The 15,084-nt window shown below is 35.9% G+C and overlaps 3 protein-coding genes across 3 annotated transcripts; 2 read left to right on the plus strand and 1 right to left on the minus strand.

Moving 5' to 3' along the window:
* The first annotated feature begins 202 nt into the window (after window positions 1–202).
* Window positions 203–4,111, plus strand: LOC125807607 (probable LRR receptor-like serine/threonine-protein kinase At3g47570). Its single transcript, XM_049487378.1, has 4 exons — window positions 203–887; window positions 1,017–1,088; window positions 1,530–3,674; window positions 3,756–4,111. The coding sequence occupies exons 1-4, from the start codon at window positions 203–205 to the stop codon at window positions 4,109–4,111; spliced, it is 3,258 nt and encodes a 1,085-aa protein (XP_049343335.1).
* Window positions 4,112–7,443: 3,332 nt separating this feature from the next.
* On the plus strand, window positions 7,444–8,885 carry LOC125806915 (LRR receptor-like serine/threonine-protein kinase EFR). The gene is made up of 3 exons (XM_049486698.1): window positions 7,444–8,128; window positions 8,241–8,312; window positions 8,875–8,885. The coding sequence occupies exons 1-3, from the start codon at window positions 7,444–7,446 to the stop codon at window positions 8,883–8,885; spliced, it is 768 nt and encodes a 255-aa protein (XP_049342655.1).
* A 1,481-nt stretch (window positions 8,886–10,366) lies between these two features.
* LOC125807512 (putative disease resistance protein RGA1) lies at window positions 10,367–14,716 on the minus strand. Its single transcript, XM_049487272.1, has 2 exons — window positions 14,280–14,716; window positions 10,367–12,891 (listed from the first exon to the last, which is right to left on the minus strand). The coding sequence occupies exons 1-2, from the start codon at window positions 14,704–14,706 to the stop codon at window positions 10,367–10,369; spliced, it is 2,952 nt and encodes a 983-aa protein (XP_049343229.1). The 5' UTR covers window positions 14,707–14,716.
* Window positions 14,717–15,084: the final 368 nt, after the last annotated feature.

Below are 15,084 nucleotides of genomic sequence, written 5' to 3' on the forward strand. Positions count from 1 at the left end.
ATATTAAAAAAAAACGTCTCAAACATATTACGTATAAATGTTGATCATTGACATTGAACTCTAGATTATATATTCCAGTGCTAATACATGATACCTCATTGCCTTATATTATAGAAGTATATATAGATGTCATTTGAAAAACCAAAAAAAACTCAGGCACTCAAATTCCCCACACAAATAGCAGCTAGAGAAGTTGCACAAAATGGTTTCCATGACTATTATTATAGAATTGCTAGTTTTGTTAACGTACCTCTTGGATACTAATGCATCGAACATTTCAACTGATGAGGCTGCTCTTTTAGCTTTCAAAGCTCACATAACTTCAGATCCAAATGGAATGCTGTCGAAAAACTGGACAAAAGGGACTCACGTTTGCAATTGGATAGGCATATCTTGCAGTAGTAGGCATCAAAGAGTGACATCACTAGACCTCAACGGCCTTAGACTAAGAGGTTCAATCGCCACAGAAATTGGGAACCTCTCATTTCTTAGTTTCCTGGACATTGGCAACAACAGCATCCACGGCAAAATCCCTGATGAACTCGGCTATTTGAGGAGGCTGAAATACTTGTCCTTGTCAATGAATAATCTCACAGGTCAAATTCCAGCAAGTCTAGGATTACTGAGAAGGCTCGAATCACTTGATCTTTCTGAAAATGATCTCCTTGGATCTGTTCCTTCGTCTATCTTCAATGTCTCTTCTTTGAAGGTCATCAATTTGATTTATAATGCACTGTCTGGGACTTTGCCGAATGACATTTGCCATAATCTTCCGCGGCTGGAGGGCTTACAAATAGCAAGAAATCAACTCTCTGGCCAACTACCAAGCAACTTAGACAAATGCAAAGAGCTTACATACTTGTCCTTGTCATATAACCAGTTCACAGGTAAAAATACTGAACCAATTTCTTTTTCTGCTACTTTTGGTTCATATTGACAATAAAGATTGCAACAGTTTTTAGTGAAAACGATCATAGGCTATTGAGAGGTATAACTTATTGTAACGTCTATTACAGGAAACTTGCCTAGAGACATGTGGAACTTGACAAAACTTCAACATCTATTTCTTGGATGGAATGACATAACAGGTACTTATAATGTTCTGGTTTAACTGAATCTGCCTACAACTGCATTTATTGCTGGACTTCTCACCTCGTAGCACTAGAGATCTTTGACATTTCCAAACTTACTCTTCAACTCATTTATAAGAAATTAGTATTTGCATTTCAAAGGGTAGTAGCAAAAAATGTTAGTATAGCTCTTTGTTCTTCATTTTCAAATAACAACAGCAACTACTACATTGGCTCAATTCTAGTTTTTGTCTGCTATATGAATCCTCATTATGCATGTTGATTCATTTAGTCACATCTTCAAAAGGAATGAAAGAGACTGCAAGAATTGCTGAAATATTTAAAAGGCATACAACTAACAGTTTTCTGTTATTTATAGAAACATACTGACTGTAATGCTGTGATACAGTATTGGACATTTAAGTGTAGTAACCACACAATTTGACATATATTTTACAGGACATATACCAAGTGAAATTGATAACCTATCAGCAATTCGAAGATTAAGTCTACGCCGGAACAATTTGGTGGGAAATCTTCCACCATATATTGGAAATTTGTCAAATCTAGAGATGATAGACCTAGGTGACAACAGTCTATATGGAGGCGTTCCTCAGGAGTTTGAACATCTTGTAAATTTGAAAGAAGTGTATCTTGGTCCAAACAGATTATCAGGTGAAGTTCCAAGGCGTATGTACAACATTTCTGGACTAAAAAAGATGTCATTTGTAGCAAATGAGCTTTCAGGAACACTTCCCCCAAACATAGGCCATACTCTTCCAAATCTTGAAGGCCTTTACCTTGGGGAAAACCAGTTCGCCGGGCTGATTCCGACCTCAATTGTGAATTCCACCAAGCTTATCCAGCTTGATTTTGGTCGCAATCTGTTTAGTGGACCTGTACCTATGAATCTTGGAAAGCTACAACAGCTTCAATTCATCAGCTTGCAAGTAAACCAATTGACGAATGATCAATCTACAGGCGAGTTAAGTTTCCTGACTTCATTATCTAATTGCAAGTATTTGAAAACCGTTCAAATAGGAGGTAATCAATTTAATGGAAGTCTTCCAAAATCTTTAGGTTCAGGAAACTGGTCCTTTTCCCTTGAATATTTCATTGCCCTTCAAAGTGGTATCACAGGAAAAATACCAACTAACATCAGTAACTTTAGGAACCTGGAGTGGTTAAGCTTGGGAGAGAATAAGCTTATAGGTTCTATTCCTCCAGATTTGGGGAACTTGAAGAATTTGCAAAAGGTTTACCTGCAGATAAACAATTTAGATGGAATTATACCAACTAGCTTGTGTAACCTGGAAAGCTTGTACCAAGTTATCTTGGGCAAAAATCAACTTTCTGGGGAAATACCAAGTTGCTTTGGAAATATTTCTTCTTTAAGAGAACTCTACTTAGATTCCAATGCACTAGTTTCCCATATTCCATCAACTTTTTGGAGAAACAAAGATCTTTCAGTTCTCGATTTGTCCTCCAATTTGCTGAATGGATCTCTTGCAGTAGAAATGGGGAATTTAAGGAGTTTGCGGATATTACATTTACATGGTAATCAGTTCTCTGGTCAGATTCCTAGCACAATTGGCCAACTACAAAATTTGGTTAGCCTTTCATTGTCAAAGAATATGTTAGATGGTTCCATACCTGAACTATTTGAAGATTTGGTTTCATTGGAACACTTGGATCTATCTAGCAACAATCTATCAGGCATGATCCCCAAGTCCTTGAGGAATCTTGAACATCTCATGTATTTCAATGTCTCGTTCAATGGGCTCATGGGTGAAATTCCAGATGGAGGGCCATTTGTAAATTTTACAGCTGAATCATTCATGGGTAACCCTGCATTATGTGGATCATCACGCTTCCATGTGATGCAATGCAGAGTCACAAGTCTTGAAAGAAAAAGAAAGAGTAGAGTCTTAACTTCTGTTCTTGCATCAGTTTCCTCAGGAGTTGTAGTCACAACCATTTTCATCATTTGGTTTCTGAAATGCCGAAAAAGGAGTACAGAACTTCCTCTAGTTGATACATTTGGTCAGGTACATAAGAGGATTTCGTACTATGATATTTCTCAAGGGACAAACAACTTTGATGAAGCAAACTTGATTGGAAGGGGGATCCTTGGTTTGGTGTACAAAGGGACACTAGCAGATGGAATGGTTGTGGCAATAAAGGTATTCAATACAGAACTGCAACATGCATTTAGGAGTTTTGAAGTGGAGTGTCAAGTTTTACGTAGCATTCGACACAGAAACCTTGTTAAGGTGATAAGTAGTTGTGCCAATTTTGATTATAAAGTGTTGGTGCTAGAGTACATGCCCAATGAAAACCTCGAATGTTGGCTTCACTCTACTGACAAATTTTTGGATTTAACTGTAAGACTAAAGGTGATGATTGATGTGGCTTCCGCTGTGGAGTATTTACATGGAGGTCATTTGTTTGTAGTCGTCCATTGTGATTTGAAACCAAGTAACATACTTTTGGATGGAGATATGGTGGCAAAAGTGAGTGACTTTGGGATATCCAAACTTCTAACAGCTGAGACGCTAATAGCACATACCAAGACTTTGGGTACTATAGGCTACATGGCACCAGGTAAATGTTATTATCAAGTTCATTTGAAGATTTTAAATGACGTTAATTATTTTCACTAATGATTGCGTGATTTTTTTGCAGAGTATGGATCAGAAGGCAAAGTATCAACCAAGGGAGATGTTTATAGCTTTGGTATTTTGTTAATGGAGACTTTTACAAGAAAGAGCCCCGTGGATGATCTATTCGTTGGAGACTTCACCTTGAAAAGATGGATATGCCAATCATTACCAAACCGAGTGGTGGATGTAGTGGACATTAATCTATTTTCACTGGACGAAGAAAATTTTACTTCTAAACAGAGATGCTTCAAATCAATCATGGAATTAGCTCTTGAATGCACAAACGATTTGCCTGAAGAGAGAATTTGCATGGAAGATATTACTCTGCGACTCAAGAAGATCCTAACTCAATTTCTGCAAAATGTTGTAACAAACTAAATGGTAGTGCTGAAATCTATAGTGGAACTGTCACATCTTTTCTTCACACGCACAAATAGTTGGACTAGTACATAGAACTTCAACAGATTTAAGGATAGCCCCACCCTTCTATCCTTCTCCATTTAAATACTAGGATTTTTCTATGTGGTAGGGTTCGAACCGTGATGTGCACCTACCTACCATACAAAAAATTTGAATGCTTAAAGAGATCTTGTTAACTGATTACCCAGAAAAAATGATCACTAGATTGGAGACTGAAACTATTTGCCTCACAATACACAAGATAATTTGCAATTTTATTCACACTAGCATTTCTATGAAATATTAGCTGATAGAAGCAGTATTAATACACAAAATACTTACAGTATTAATCCCATTCTCTCCTGCAGCATTTGGCTAAAAGACACACGGGCCGGGCCATGACAATATGATCATCTCCCTCCTCAGTATGAAGGTGATCTGTTGTGAACTTGTTACTAGTCACTAGAGCCAAGATGATATTTTTGGTGATTGGAAGGCTAAAATGACTTTGTAACAAAAAATCCCTAAAATCTAAACCATAATTATACAGAGGATTGCTGTGATTTGAAAGCATCGAACCAGAGAACCGTAATGGTCAACCTAGTTTCCCTCTACTCTCGAATTCCATGGGCATTTCTCTAGAAATTCTCGCATTTTCCTAGAACCAAACAGTCCCTATTCAACATAGATTTTCTTACAAGATGCTGCTAATCTTACGAATTTGCTAAAGATTTATGCAGCAGAGCTTCAATAAGATGAAAGAAGCTGTCAATGTATCCCAAGAAACAGAGATATGAACACTCAAATTATATAATACGTGAAAATGCCCCGTAACTTAGCTTTCTGGACATCTATATTCTTCAACTTTGAAGGAAGGTGTCCTAATAACTGCATAAATTTGTATAAAACTAAATAGTAAAGATGCATGTTTTATGTGACATAATATATGTAGAACGTGATATAAAACAGAAAATTATCATGTAGAATATTACTACATAGGAAAAATATCTTTATTTATTAAAAGGCATACATGTCGACTGATGTCAAATTAAATAACATATTTATATATTATGTCAACTCATTGGGTTTGGTGGTGGTGAGTAAGACGGGAAGGAGAATTAAGGTGGGGGCATGGCAATTTAACGGATCCAAGGTAAATATGACATAAAAGATGGATGATAAAAATATGTTGAAAATTCTAGTGTTGAGTAAATATAACTTTTTTTTTAGAGTATCAACACAAATCTAATCTTTTTTGTTCTTCTATTGTATTAATTATGGGTGGAGTTGGGATAAATAATAGGAGGAATCTGTTTGAGGGATTCCAGAGTGCTCCATCGTGGAGCTTGTAGAGGCTAAATCTTATTTTTGATAGATCACTAGTGAATTGCATCAAGTTCTTAATTCGAACTTTATATAAAGAAATTTAAATAAATCAATACCCAATTTTAAAATAATTATTGAATAAAAAGATATTATTAAACAAATCATAAACTTTAAAATTCAAGTTGTATAAAATTTTCTTTAACAAAAGTTTTCTATATATTACAAAATTTCTATACTCTCTTAGAATTGGTTTTAGGCTTCTAGTATTCTACTCTTCGACAATTCTAAGTTTGCATCACTAGTCCCACCGTCCCTATTGTCATGGGATATAATAAGTTTGCAAAATTGAATTGATGATGAATCTTGAAAAGTGTCTTATGTAAAAAAGAATTTTAAAAAATCATATTATTTCTAATGAGTTTATAATTATAAAATGCACGAAAATTAAAGATGAAATTCTATCGAATGCAATTGTGATGATACACTACTAGAAACAAATGATTTTTCTATCACGAATCAATATAAATTGTGTTATAAAATATAATTGTTTCATTCATTTTCTGTTGAACCATCTCATTGGAAAACACACGATAAATTTTTTGTTGAAATACTGGATAACTTTCTATTTTTTTCCATACAAGAATATTTTTTTTTTGGGATAAGGCATAAGTACCCCTTGACTATGATTGAAATCCTAAAGGCACACCTTAATTAAACTATGGTCCTATTACCCCTCAAATCCATTTTTTTTGTAATTTTGTACACCTTTTTTACTTACGTGGCATCCAAACATCTCCCATGAGCCTCAACTATATGTGGAATCACGGAGTGTGCCACGTAAGCCAAAAGGTGTATAAAATTACAAAAAAAAAAAATGAGTTCGAAGAAGTAATAGGACTTTAGTTTAGTTAAGGTGGATCTCAGAGACTTCGGTCATAATCTAGGGGTACTTATGCCTTATACCTTCTTTTTTTCACAGATTCAATTAAAATGTCTATAAAAATAGTCATGCATACTATAAGTTTCCGAATAAAGGTAGAGACTCCTTCAAAGTGTAACATAACCCAATGCAGATTTCTTTTGACTTTTTTTTTTACTTATATAAACAATACTTATTGGCTATCTGCAGATTCTGCTAGAAGTTAGAATAAGTCTAGTAATATAAAATTGGGGAACTTCAATTTCTGTTTCATCAACAGAGAGATGCAGCAAATCTTTCTCAAGATTCTCATGGATAATATATATATTTATGACTTAAACTATTTGATTAAATGTTCTCTGAAGAATAGAGTGCATACAAAACTATACTCACAAAAGTATCTTTGAATGATTCTGCCTCGTGTACACTGATACCATGCATACTAATTCAAGTTTCTAATCATTACATGTTTTTTGTCAAATTGAGAAACAGTCTTGAAGTCAAGTCAAACTGACTCCCTTTTTACCATTTCCTTCCGTTACGAATGTCCTTAATAATTCATGAGAAAAGCAAGAATCTCACTTAATCAGACAAATTCAAGTTAACGAATTCTTAATACATATAAAAGGTTTAGACAAAAGCTATTGAATTCACGTGAATCATACATTACATGTTAGATTCGCCGATTTGACATTCTTTGGTCAAACATCTATTCGGTGGAGGTTATATACAATTGAATGATGACATTATACTATAGCCTAAAACTACAACAGTTTAGTCGTGATTTGAATTTATTCTTTTCTTGAATCATGAATATACAAGGCATATAAATCCAAGTAAATTATATTTAATTATCACTACAGAATTCCACAACCAATGGTTTCCCTTGAGCAATGAATTGCAGTCAAGTTCACCAACATACAAAAAAAAAAAAGAGAATGTTTCAAACATATTACGTATATATTAGAAGTATACACAGTATATATAGATGGCATTTGAAAAAGAAAAACTCAGATACTTCCTAATTCCCTACACAAATATATAGCTGCTAGAGAAGTTGCACAAAATGGTTTCCAGGACTATAATTATAGCATTCCTAGTTTTGTTAATGTACCTCTCAGTTACAAATGCATCGAACATTTCAACTGATGAGGCTTCTCTTTTAGCTTTCAAAGCACAGATAACTTCAGACCCCAATGGAATATTGTCAAAAAACTGGACAAAAGGAACTCACATTTGCAATTGGATAGGCATATCTTGCAGTAAAAAGCATCAAAGAGTGACATCATTAGTCCTCACAAGCTTTGGATTTAGAGGTTCAATAGCAAAAGAAATTGGGAACCTCTCCTTCCTTAACAAGTTGGATGTTGCAAACAACAGTTTCCACGGCCAAATCCCCGATGAAATCGGGAGTCTGAGGCGTTTAAACTTCTTGTCTTTGCAAATGAATAATCTCACTGGTCAAATCCCAGAAAGCCTTGGATTTCTCACAAGGCTTCAACTTCTTGATCTTTCTGATAATGATCTATTTGGAAATGTTCCATTTTCCATTTCCAATGCGTCTTCCTTAAAGATCATTGATTTGGGATTTAATCGGATTAGTGGGAATATCCCAAGGGGATTTTGTACTAGGCTTCCAAATCTGCAAGGTTTATTTCTCTCAAAAAATCAATTAGCAGGCCAAATCCCAAGTGGGCTGAATCAATGCACACAACTTATTTACCTTTCCTTGTCATATAATCAGCTCACAGGTAATTAGTAATGTTAATTCAATTCTTGGACTATATATACTTGATTCAGAATCATTCAATCCTTCTACAATGTTATGAGGCTATCTGATTGTGTTCATATATGTATTAACAGGAAGTTTGCCAACAGACATGTGGAATTTGACAAAGCTTCAAGAATTACATCTTGGATCGAATAACATAGCAGGTATCTTGGTTCTAAGTCTAATAATATTCTAGTTAATTAGAAATTGTAGTAGTAGCAAAATATGTTCATATAGCTCACTGTTATTCATTTTCAAACAACAATGACTACTACTACATCGACTCAATGCTAGTTTGTGTCAACTATATGAATCCTCGTTATCCGCATTAATCCATTTAGTTCCCATCTCAGTCCAAGGTTCAATAATTTAAGTTTTCTAACATTAAAATTTCTCTATGTTTTCTGTTAACATACAAATATCTAACAAGATTAAAAGCATCCTAACGAACATTGAGTATGTTGGAGGTACCAACATGATTGAGCTTTAATATCAACTAGTAGTAGGTATCACCTTTATGGATCTTACTATTCCATTTTGCTCTACTTTTCGCCGAGTCAAAATGGATTCTAACAGATAGTTGGTCTTTCTTTCAACTTCCTCCCATGTGATTTTAGATCTACCTTGTTCCCTTTTTAAACAAATCCAATCACCATATAACATATAACTTATGAGCAGTAAACGAGAATTTGACTGACGATTCGACCTGACTTTATGATCATGTAGTATTGAAGTAGGTGATTTCCAAAATGTTTCGGGCAATAATGGCCCTACACCCCATATTTGCTTTTCAATCTTATTACTTACAATCGATGAATGGACTCTCAAGATCATAACAAGTATTGATCAGCAATGCAATAGAACCTTCTATCTCATCCAACCATCTTGGCTTTTGACTCGGACTTGATTGACCGCCATTGCAGTGATGACTCGGACCACGATGGTTTTGCTTTATATCAGAGAAACTCAGAGCCATACTTTCAGGCAATCCAGGAAGAATTTGAATCTCACCGTGTTTCATGTCGTCCACATGGTTCTTCCATGCTGCAAACTCCATAGCAGCAGCACACGCACCAGAAGTGAAGAAAGAGACAACAGGTATGTCAAATTTCATGAAAATTTCCTTGCTCCAGCTCATCATGACATTTACCACCACAGACATGTAACGCACGTTCCCAGAGACTAGTAAGACTTAACCGGATAAGCACATCAGGAATGTGAGCAATTTTGTGCCAGTCTTCTCCTATTCCCTTATCACACCACTTGCTGGTCAGTGTTGGACATTTCCTAACTGTTAAACTTGTGAGGGCTGTTAGTGAAGTTATAAACTTGTAGTCATAAACAATCAACTCTGTCAGTGAAGTTAAACCTTCATGCCCTTCCTCTGTGTGGGTGTATTTCAGGGAAACTACTGCACATGCCAATGGAGGTCATGTCTTTCATTGCTGCCCACTACAAAGACTTTTCGTTAGCCTTAATTTCTCTGCCAAAGTTTTCCACATAACAACAAAATTGGCTCATTCCACATAACTTTTCATTCACAGTTGATACAAAATCATTGATTGAAATTTTATTGAAGAACTAGGTTTTATATTCTCTTTACGCGTATTTATTGACGAACAATGCAACGTCATAAGCAGCGAAAAATATCTGAAAGTACACCCGTTCCTTTACAAAATTCAGACCCCAGAAAATAACAGTACACCTAAACTAGTCAAATTTACCATATATTTTACACAATTCATACATATAACATGTTTGTATATAACCATTGTTTTTTTTACGAGATAGCGTATTCAGTGAACAATTTCACATTCATCAATACCAATTTATATACATATTTCTGACATTCAAACATGTAAGAAAAACCAAAAAAATGAAGAAACACCAATTTCTATACAAACATGTAAATCTTTCCATCCCTTGCTCGGGGAGACTCTCTAGTGCGTTGTAAGCTTAGATATGGAGCTAATACTTGTTGCATCTATTTTCCCCCAGACATCCAATTTCATGACAGACAACATGAACTGTTCTGTTGGGTGTTTTTTCCATGTGCCACAATATTCATTCAGAAAGTGATCACCAACAACTGTTAGCCAAAAGTGCATTATCCGATAAAACAGCAGCAAGTAGAGTGAATGGATTTTACCTTAACAAGTATAATACAAATTGATCCTTCATTTGTTTCCAAAAGAAAATCGGAAAATTACATAACTCACTAATATATATCCAGATTAGTAATGCGAGAAATTTTGTGCCAGTCTTCTCCTATCCTTTTCTCATAGAGTTTTTCTAGTTCTGGACATCCAGTAACTGTTAAACTTGTGAGGGATGTTAGGTGCTGCAATCCCTCCGGTAAACATTTTATCATCTCACAGTACTCAACAGATAACTCCGTGAGTGAAGTTAAACCTTCCAGCCCTTCCTCAGGGAGACTCTCTAGTGCATCACAACCAAGAATTTCCAGACTCTTCAAGGCAGTGAGACTAACCAGGCTAGCAGGCAGCTCTTTGAGATTCTTGAAAAAAGAGATTTTCAAGCATTTGAGATTTACAAGGCTTTTGAACATCTCTTCTGGGAGTGAAGTCACTTCGTCGTTACTGCTAATGTTGAGGGAAGTAAGAGTGCTAAGATTAGATATGGAGCATAAAGCTGTGTCCCCCTCAATTTCCAATTCCTTGACAGAAGAAAGAGCTGAAAAAACAAATATAGGGCAATGCATAATCTTCATCTCTTGAAGCATGGGAAATTGCTCTTCTGTTTCCTTTTTCAGCAATCCTTTCAAATTTCGAAAGTGGCATATACAAAGTTTTCTCAAGGATGGAAACCTTCGTCTTGTAGGGAATCTAGAATGAATATCATCCTCTTCAACATACTCTACCTCCCAAGACCCGTCGTATAACTCTAGACTTTCTAGACAAGGCAGCTCCCCAAAGGGTGGAAAGTGCGAGCAGTTTTCGCAGCCATAAATTTCAATAGAGATGACTTTTTCCAAAACTGAATGATTCATCCAGTCTGGAAAGCGAAAACCACTGAATCCAAAGATTTTTAAATATTTCAGATTGGGGTGTGGTTTGAGGGCTTCAAGCACTTTAACTTCTTCTGATTCATATCTACGCGGTCCATTCCAAATCATGCTTAAAGAGTGCAGATTTGCTTTTGCAGATAAATTGGCTTCTTTTGCCTCCGTATCATTCTTCACCCTCTCAAGGTGTGTGATTGAAATTGAGCCACGGAGATTTAAATTTCGCAGTTCACCAAGTTTATAACCTTTCTTCCTTCCCACAGCAAAACGACCTAAAGTATTAAGACATGTCAATGATACTATCCTTGGTGGCATAGAATTTAATCCATAGCAATGATCAAGTAAAAGATTTTGGAGACTACCAAGTTTACTTGTTTGTTTTGGCAAACAACAAAGTGAGCAGCAATTATTTAGAGCAAGAGTCTGAAGATTTTGAAGCCTGCATAACCTCTTTGGAAGATTACAAATTTTATTGTCAGACAAGTCCAGGTATCTTAAATGTATTAGATCTCCAATGGAAGACGGTAACTGCTTAAATCCTAATTTACTTAGATTAAGCACCCTTAATGAGACAAACTTTTTCAAGAGCAAAGGAGAGTAAGAAGACACCACTTCAGTGAAACCAATGGACATTGTATGTTTGTAATCTTTTACATTTATTTCGCGGATATTGCTGCTTGATGCACTTGCCGAAAACAGAGATGTTGCTAAATCATGGATGAGATCATGAATCTTGAAATAAGTTTTACTATATCTAACTTCAATCTCCTGGAAGAAAGACCTCAAATATAATTCATTCCATACTTCATTACCCACATCCTCGGGCTCCAAGTCTCCTTTCGATAAAAGAAAACCATGTGCCATCCAGAGAGCGATCAGATTTTCCTTTTCCATTTTGGTGTCCTTTGGGAACACAGCACAATATGAAAAGCATTGTCTCAAATCAAGTGGAAGGTGATGATAACTCAGTCTCAGGATAGGCAAAATAGACCTTTCATCTTGAGGTAAATTCCAAATCTCATTATCTCTCACATGTTTCCATTCTCTTTCTTCTCTCTTGAAGCGTAAAAGACCTCCAAGAGTTTTGGCTGCTAGAGGCACACCCCCACACTTCTTCACAATTTCCTTTCCAATAGCCACAAGGTTAGGATTTATTTCTACTTGGTGCCCAAATGCACGTTTCATAAACAACAACCAACAATCTTCTTGAGACAGATTTGACAATTCATACGGTTTCAATGTTCCCATAATTGATCCAACCTTTTCAATACGAGTAGTGGTTAGAACAGAAGCACCACTTGCTCCAACCTTCAAGACTGCTCTTAAATTAGCCCACTTCTCTTGATCTTCATTCCAAACATCATCTAAGATGAGCAAATATTTTTTTCCATTCAGAAACTCCTGCAGTTTCTTTTGGAAAGTGGATAAGGCCATGTCACCAAGTGACTTTCGTTCAATAGATTCTACAATTGCCTTTATCAACCTCTTATCATCAAAATCTTCCGAGACACAAACCCATATTTTGGGATAGAAATGCTCAGTCACTCTCGGATCATTGAAGACCATTTGTGCAAGAGTGGTCTTTCCTAGTCCCCCCATACCAACTATTGGGAGGACTGGAAGTTCTTGAGGATCACTAACATTGTTTATCAGGATTTTCACTATCTCATCCTTCTCTTTGTCCCTTCCATAAACTTCTGGTTCAGTTAAAACAAAACCTGTTCCACGTGATAATTATCAAGACCAAGTGCAAGATGATGCAACCGAAATACTTAACAATAAAAGAGGTATTTATGGTTCTAACAATAAAAACAGAATTCAAGATGGTATTGTGCAGCAGTAAAGAGAGGATGTTGCTTCGCAAGTTGATAATTTGGGGCAGCAATCAATTACTAAACGTTGTTAGAAAGGAAGGTGTTATGTCTGGAACTTTAGATGATGATTAGGGTGGTGTTCATGCTCTTGATTGAGCCATGATTGTGTTGCCCAAACTCTAGAAATCTGAGCAGCAACAAAGTTGAACTGAAGCTGTGAAAAATGCAGCATGTTGAGGTGTGGAATTCTGAACAGCTCACAACAGGGCAAGAAGGAGTGGCAACCACTATTACTGAGAAGGAGTTGAAGCTTAATGAGAGGCAACTGGTGGCCGTTGAGGATAATGTAGCAAAAAATGTTTCTTCGGCACCTGTAGGCTGTAGCCGTTATATTGATTGTACATCACGGGGTTTCTCAACTAGCAATTATAAGTTGGTGGAAGTAGTGCTTGCTCCACAAATAGATTTCTAACCTACAAGGTAGGGACATCTTTGAGGAAGGTTAGGAAGAGGCTATATTGGGTCAATGTTTGCAAATGCAGCTAAGGATTTCGATATTTCTCCTAGTCAACAACACAATAACAAAAAGAATCACATAAGAAAGAATAGCTGGATGGTGAGGTGACTGAGGAGTGTTCCAAGATACCTACCGACACGACTGACAAAACGGAATCATATGACAGTGTCAACAACTTTAACAAGACTCAATATATCCAAGAAGAAATGATGAACTATCAAGTGATTTTGTACAGATTTGAAGAGGAAGACAAGTCTCAACTTCAACAAATTACTCAACTTGGGCAATTCTTCTTTGTTAATTCTTTCATTTGTAAATGGAAGTTTGAGGATGATAACTCAACTTTCTTCTTGATTTATCATATGTAATATTAACACAAAGTATGTTATAAACTCTATGATGATCATAGGGTTTCTTACTCTTTCAAGTTCTTATTTTTTGCATGCTTATTAATTAGTGAAGGATAATTACCTCATAGGATTAGTAAGGTAAGACCTAACCGCCTTATCTGTATTTCTCCCTGCTGAGGGTTTTATTTATTAATAAGAAAAAAAAATTGCTTCTAGGCAACTACCTAGTGGCAACTGGCATATTCGCTTTAAAAAAGAAGTGAAAATGCATTAAGAACGGGGAAGAATGTTAGAGGATTTCTTAACATTTCTTATTTATGAAAGTACTTTCTATTCTATGACATGGAAGTTAAGTTATCATTAATTGTCACTCCTACAGTCTTGTAATACTAATTTTGTCTAAAAAAAAAATTTAAGATGAGTACCTGTTTCCCGTCTAGCAGCTTGTTTCTCTATAATCTTTTTGTGCAAATGAAAATTTCTTCTTTCCTCAGCAATTGCATCTAGTGTTTTTATCATTTCTTTCATCATTTTCCCAACCTTGTGATGAAAAGTTATAACCTTTGGATGATAACAACCATATTCAGACTGCTTGAATTGTGTGGCCTTAGTTTTATACTTGTCCAAGATGTCATCGACTTCATATGTAGCAGCATTGAGTTTGTGCAACCAATTTTCTAGTGGCTTGTCGTTGAGTTGCTTCTCCTGAGCAGCTTCAAGGACGGCTTTGATTGTAGAAAACATGCTGGAAAGCCTTTGGAACTCATTTTGAAAACCGAAAAGCAATACAAGTTCCCCTTTGAGGAAAGAATTGAGATTTTCTAGCACAACTTGAAGGAAAGCTTCTGCCATACGTTGAATTGACTATAACGAATATTAGATATGTGATGGTAGTCTAGAGTGGAAGCAACTGTAACACAAATTAAAGTAGTTGATGATTAAACAATGAATTTGTATTTCGTTGGCTGTTGGAATGATGCAGGGCAGGGCGTGAAGTTGTATTTTAAAATATCGTGTGGGTGCATTTCAGGGAAACTACTGCACATGCCAATGGGGTCATGTCTTTCATTGCTGCCCACCACAAAGACCTTTTCGTTAGCCTTAATTTCTCTGTCAAAGTCTTCCACAGGACCATAAGACAAGCTTTCTTAAACAAATGAATTTCTTAGAAAAATCTACCTACTTATTGCAGTTATGTGTTAGTATTAGTTGGAGAACGAGAAATTATTT

Source organism: Solanum verrucosum, unplaced genomic scaffold, assembly GCF_900185275.1.
Source record: "Solanum verrucosum unplaced genomic scaffold, falcon-dt-bn FXZP01000941.1, whole genome shotgun sequence".
Taxonomy (NCBI): Eukaryota; Viridiplantae; Streptophyta; class Magnoliopsida; order Solanales; family Solanaceae; genus Solanum; species Solanum verrucosum.

What these genes read in the sequence shown, in the direction of transcription:
- LOC125807607 (XM_049487378.1), top strand. Translation starts at nt 203, where the DNA reads ATGGTTTCCATGACTATTATTATAGAATTGCTAGTTTTGTTAACGTAC. An exon ending in GTCATATAACCAGTTCACAG is followed by an intron (nt 888 to 1,016) that starts GTAAAAATACTG and finishes CGTCTATTACAG; the next exon opens with GAAACTTGCCTAGAGACATG. An exon ending in TATAGGCTACATGGCACCAG is followed by an intron (nt 3,675 to 3,755) that starts GTAAATGTTATT and finishes ATTTTTTTGCAG; the next exon opens with AGTATGGATCAGAAGGCAAA.
- LOC125806915 (XM_049486698.1), top strand. Translation starts at nt 7,444, where the DNA reads ATGGTTTCCAGGACTATAATTATAGCATTCCTAGTTTTGTTAATGTAC. An exon ending in GTCATATAATCAGCTCACAG is followed by an intron (nt 8,129 to 8,240) that starts GTAATTAGTAAT and finishes ATGTATTAACAG; the next exon opens with GAAGTTTGCCAACAGACATG.
- LOC125807512 (XM_049487272.1), bottom strand. Translation starts at nt 14,706, where the DNA reads ATGGCAGAAGCTTTCCTTCAAGTTGTGCTAGAAAATCTCAATTCTTTC. An exon ending in AGCTGCTAGACGGGAAACAG is followed by an intron (nt 12,892 to 14,279) that starts GTACTCATCTTA and finishes CACGTGGAACAG; the next exon opens with GTTTTGTTTTAACTGAACCA.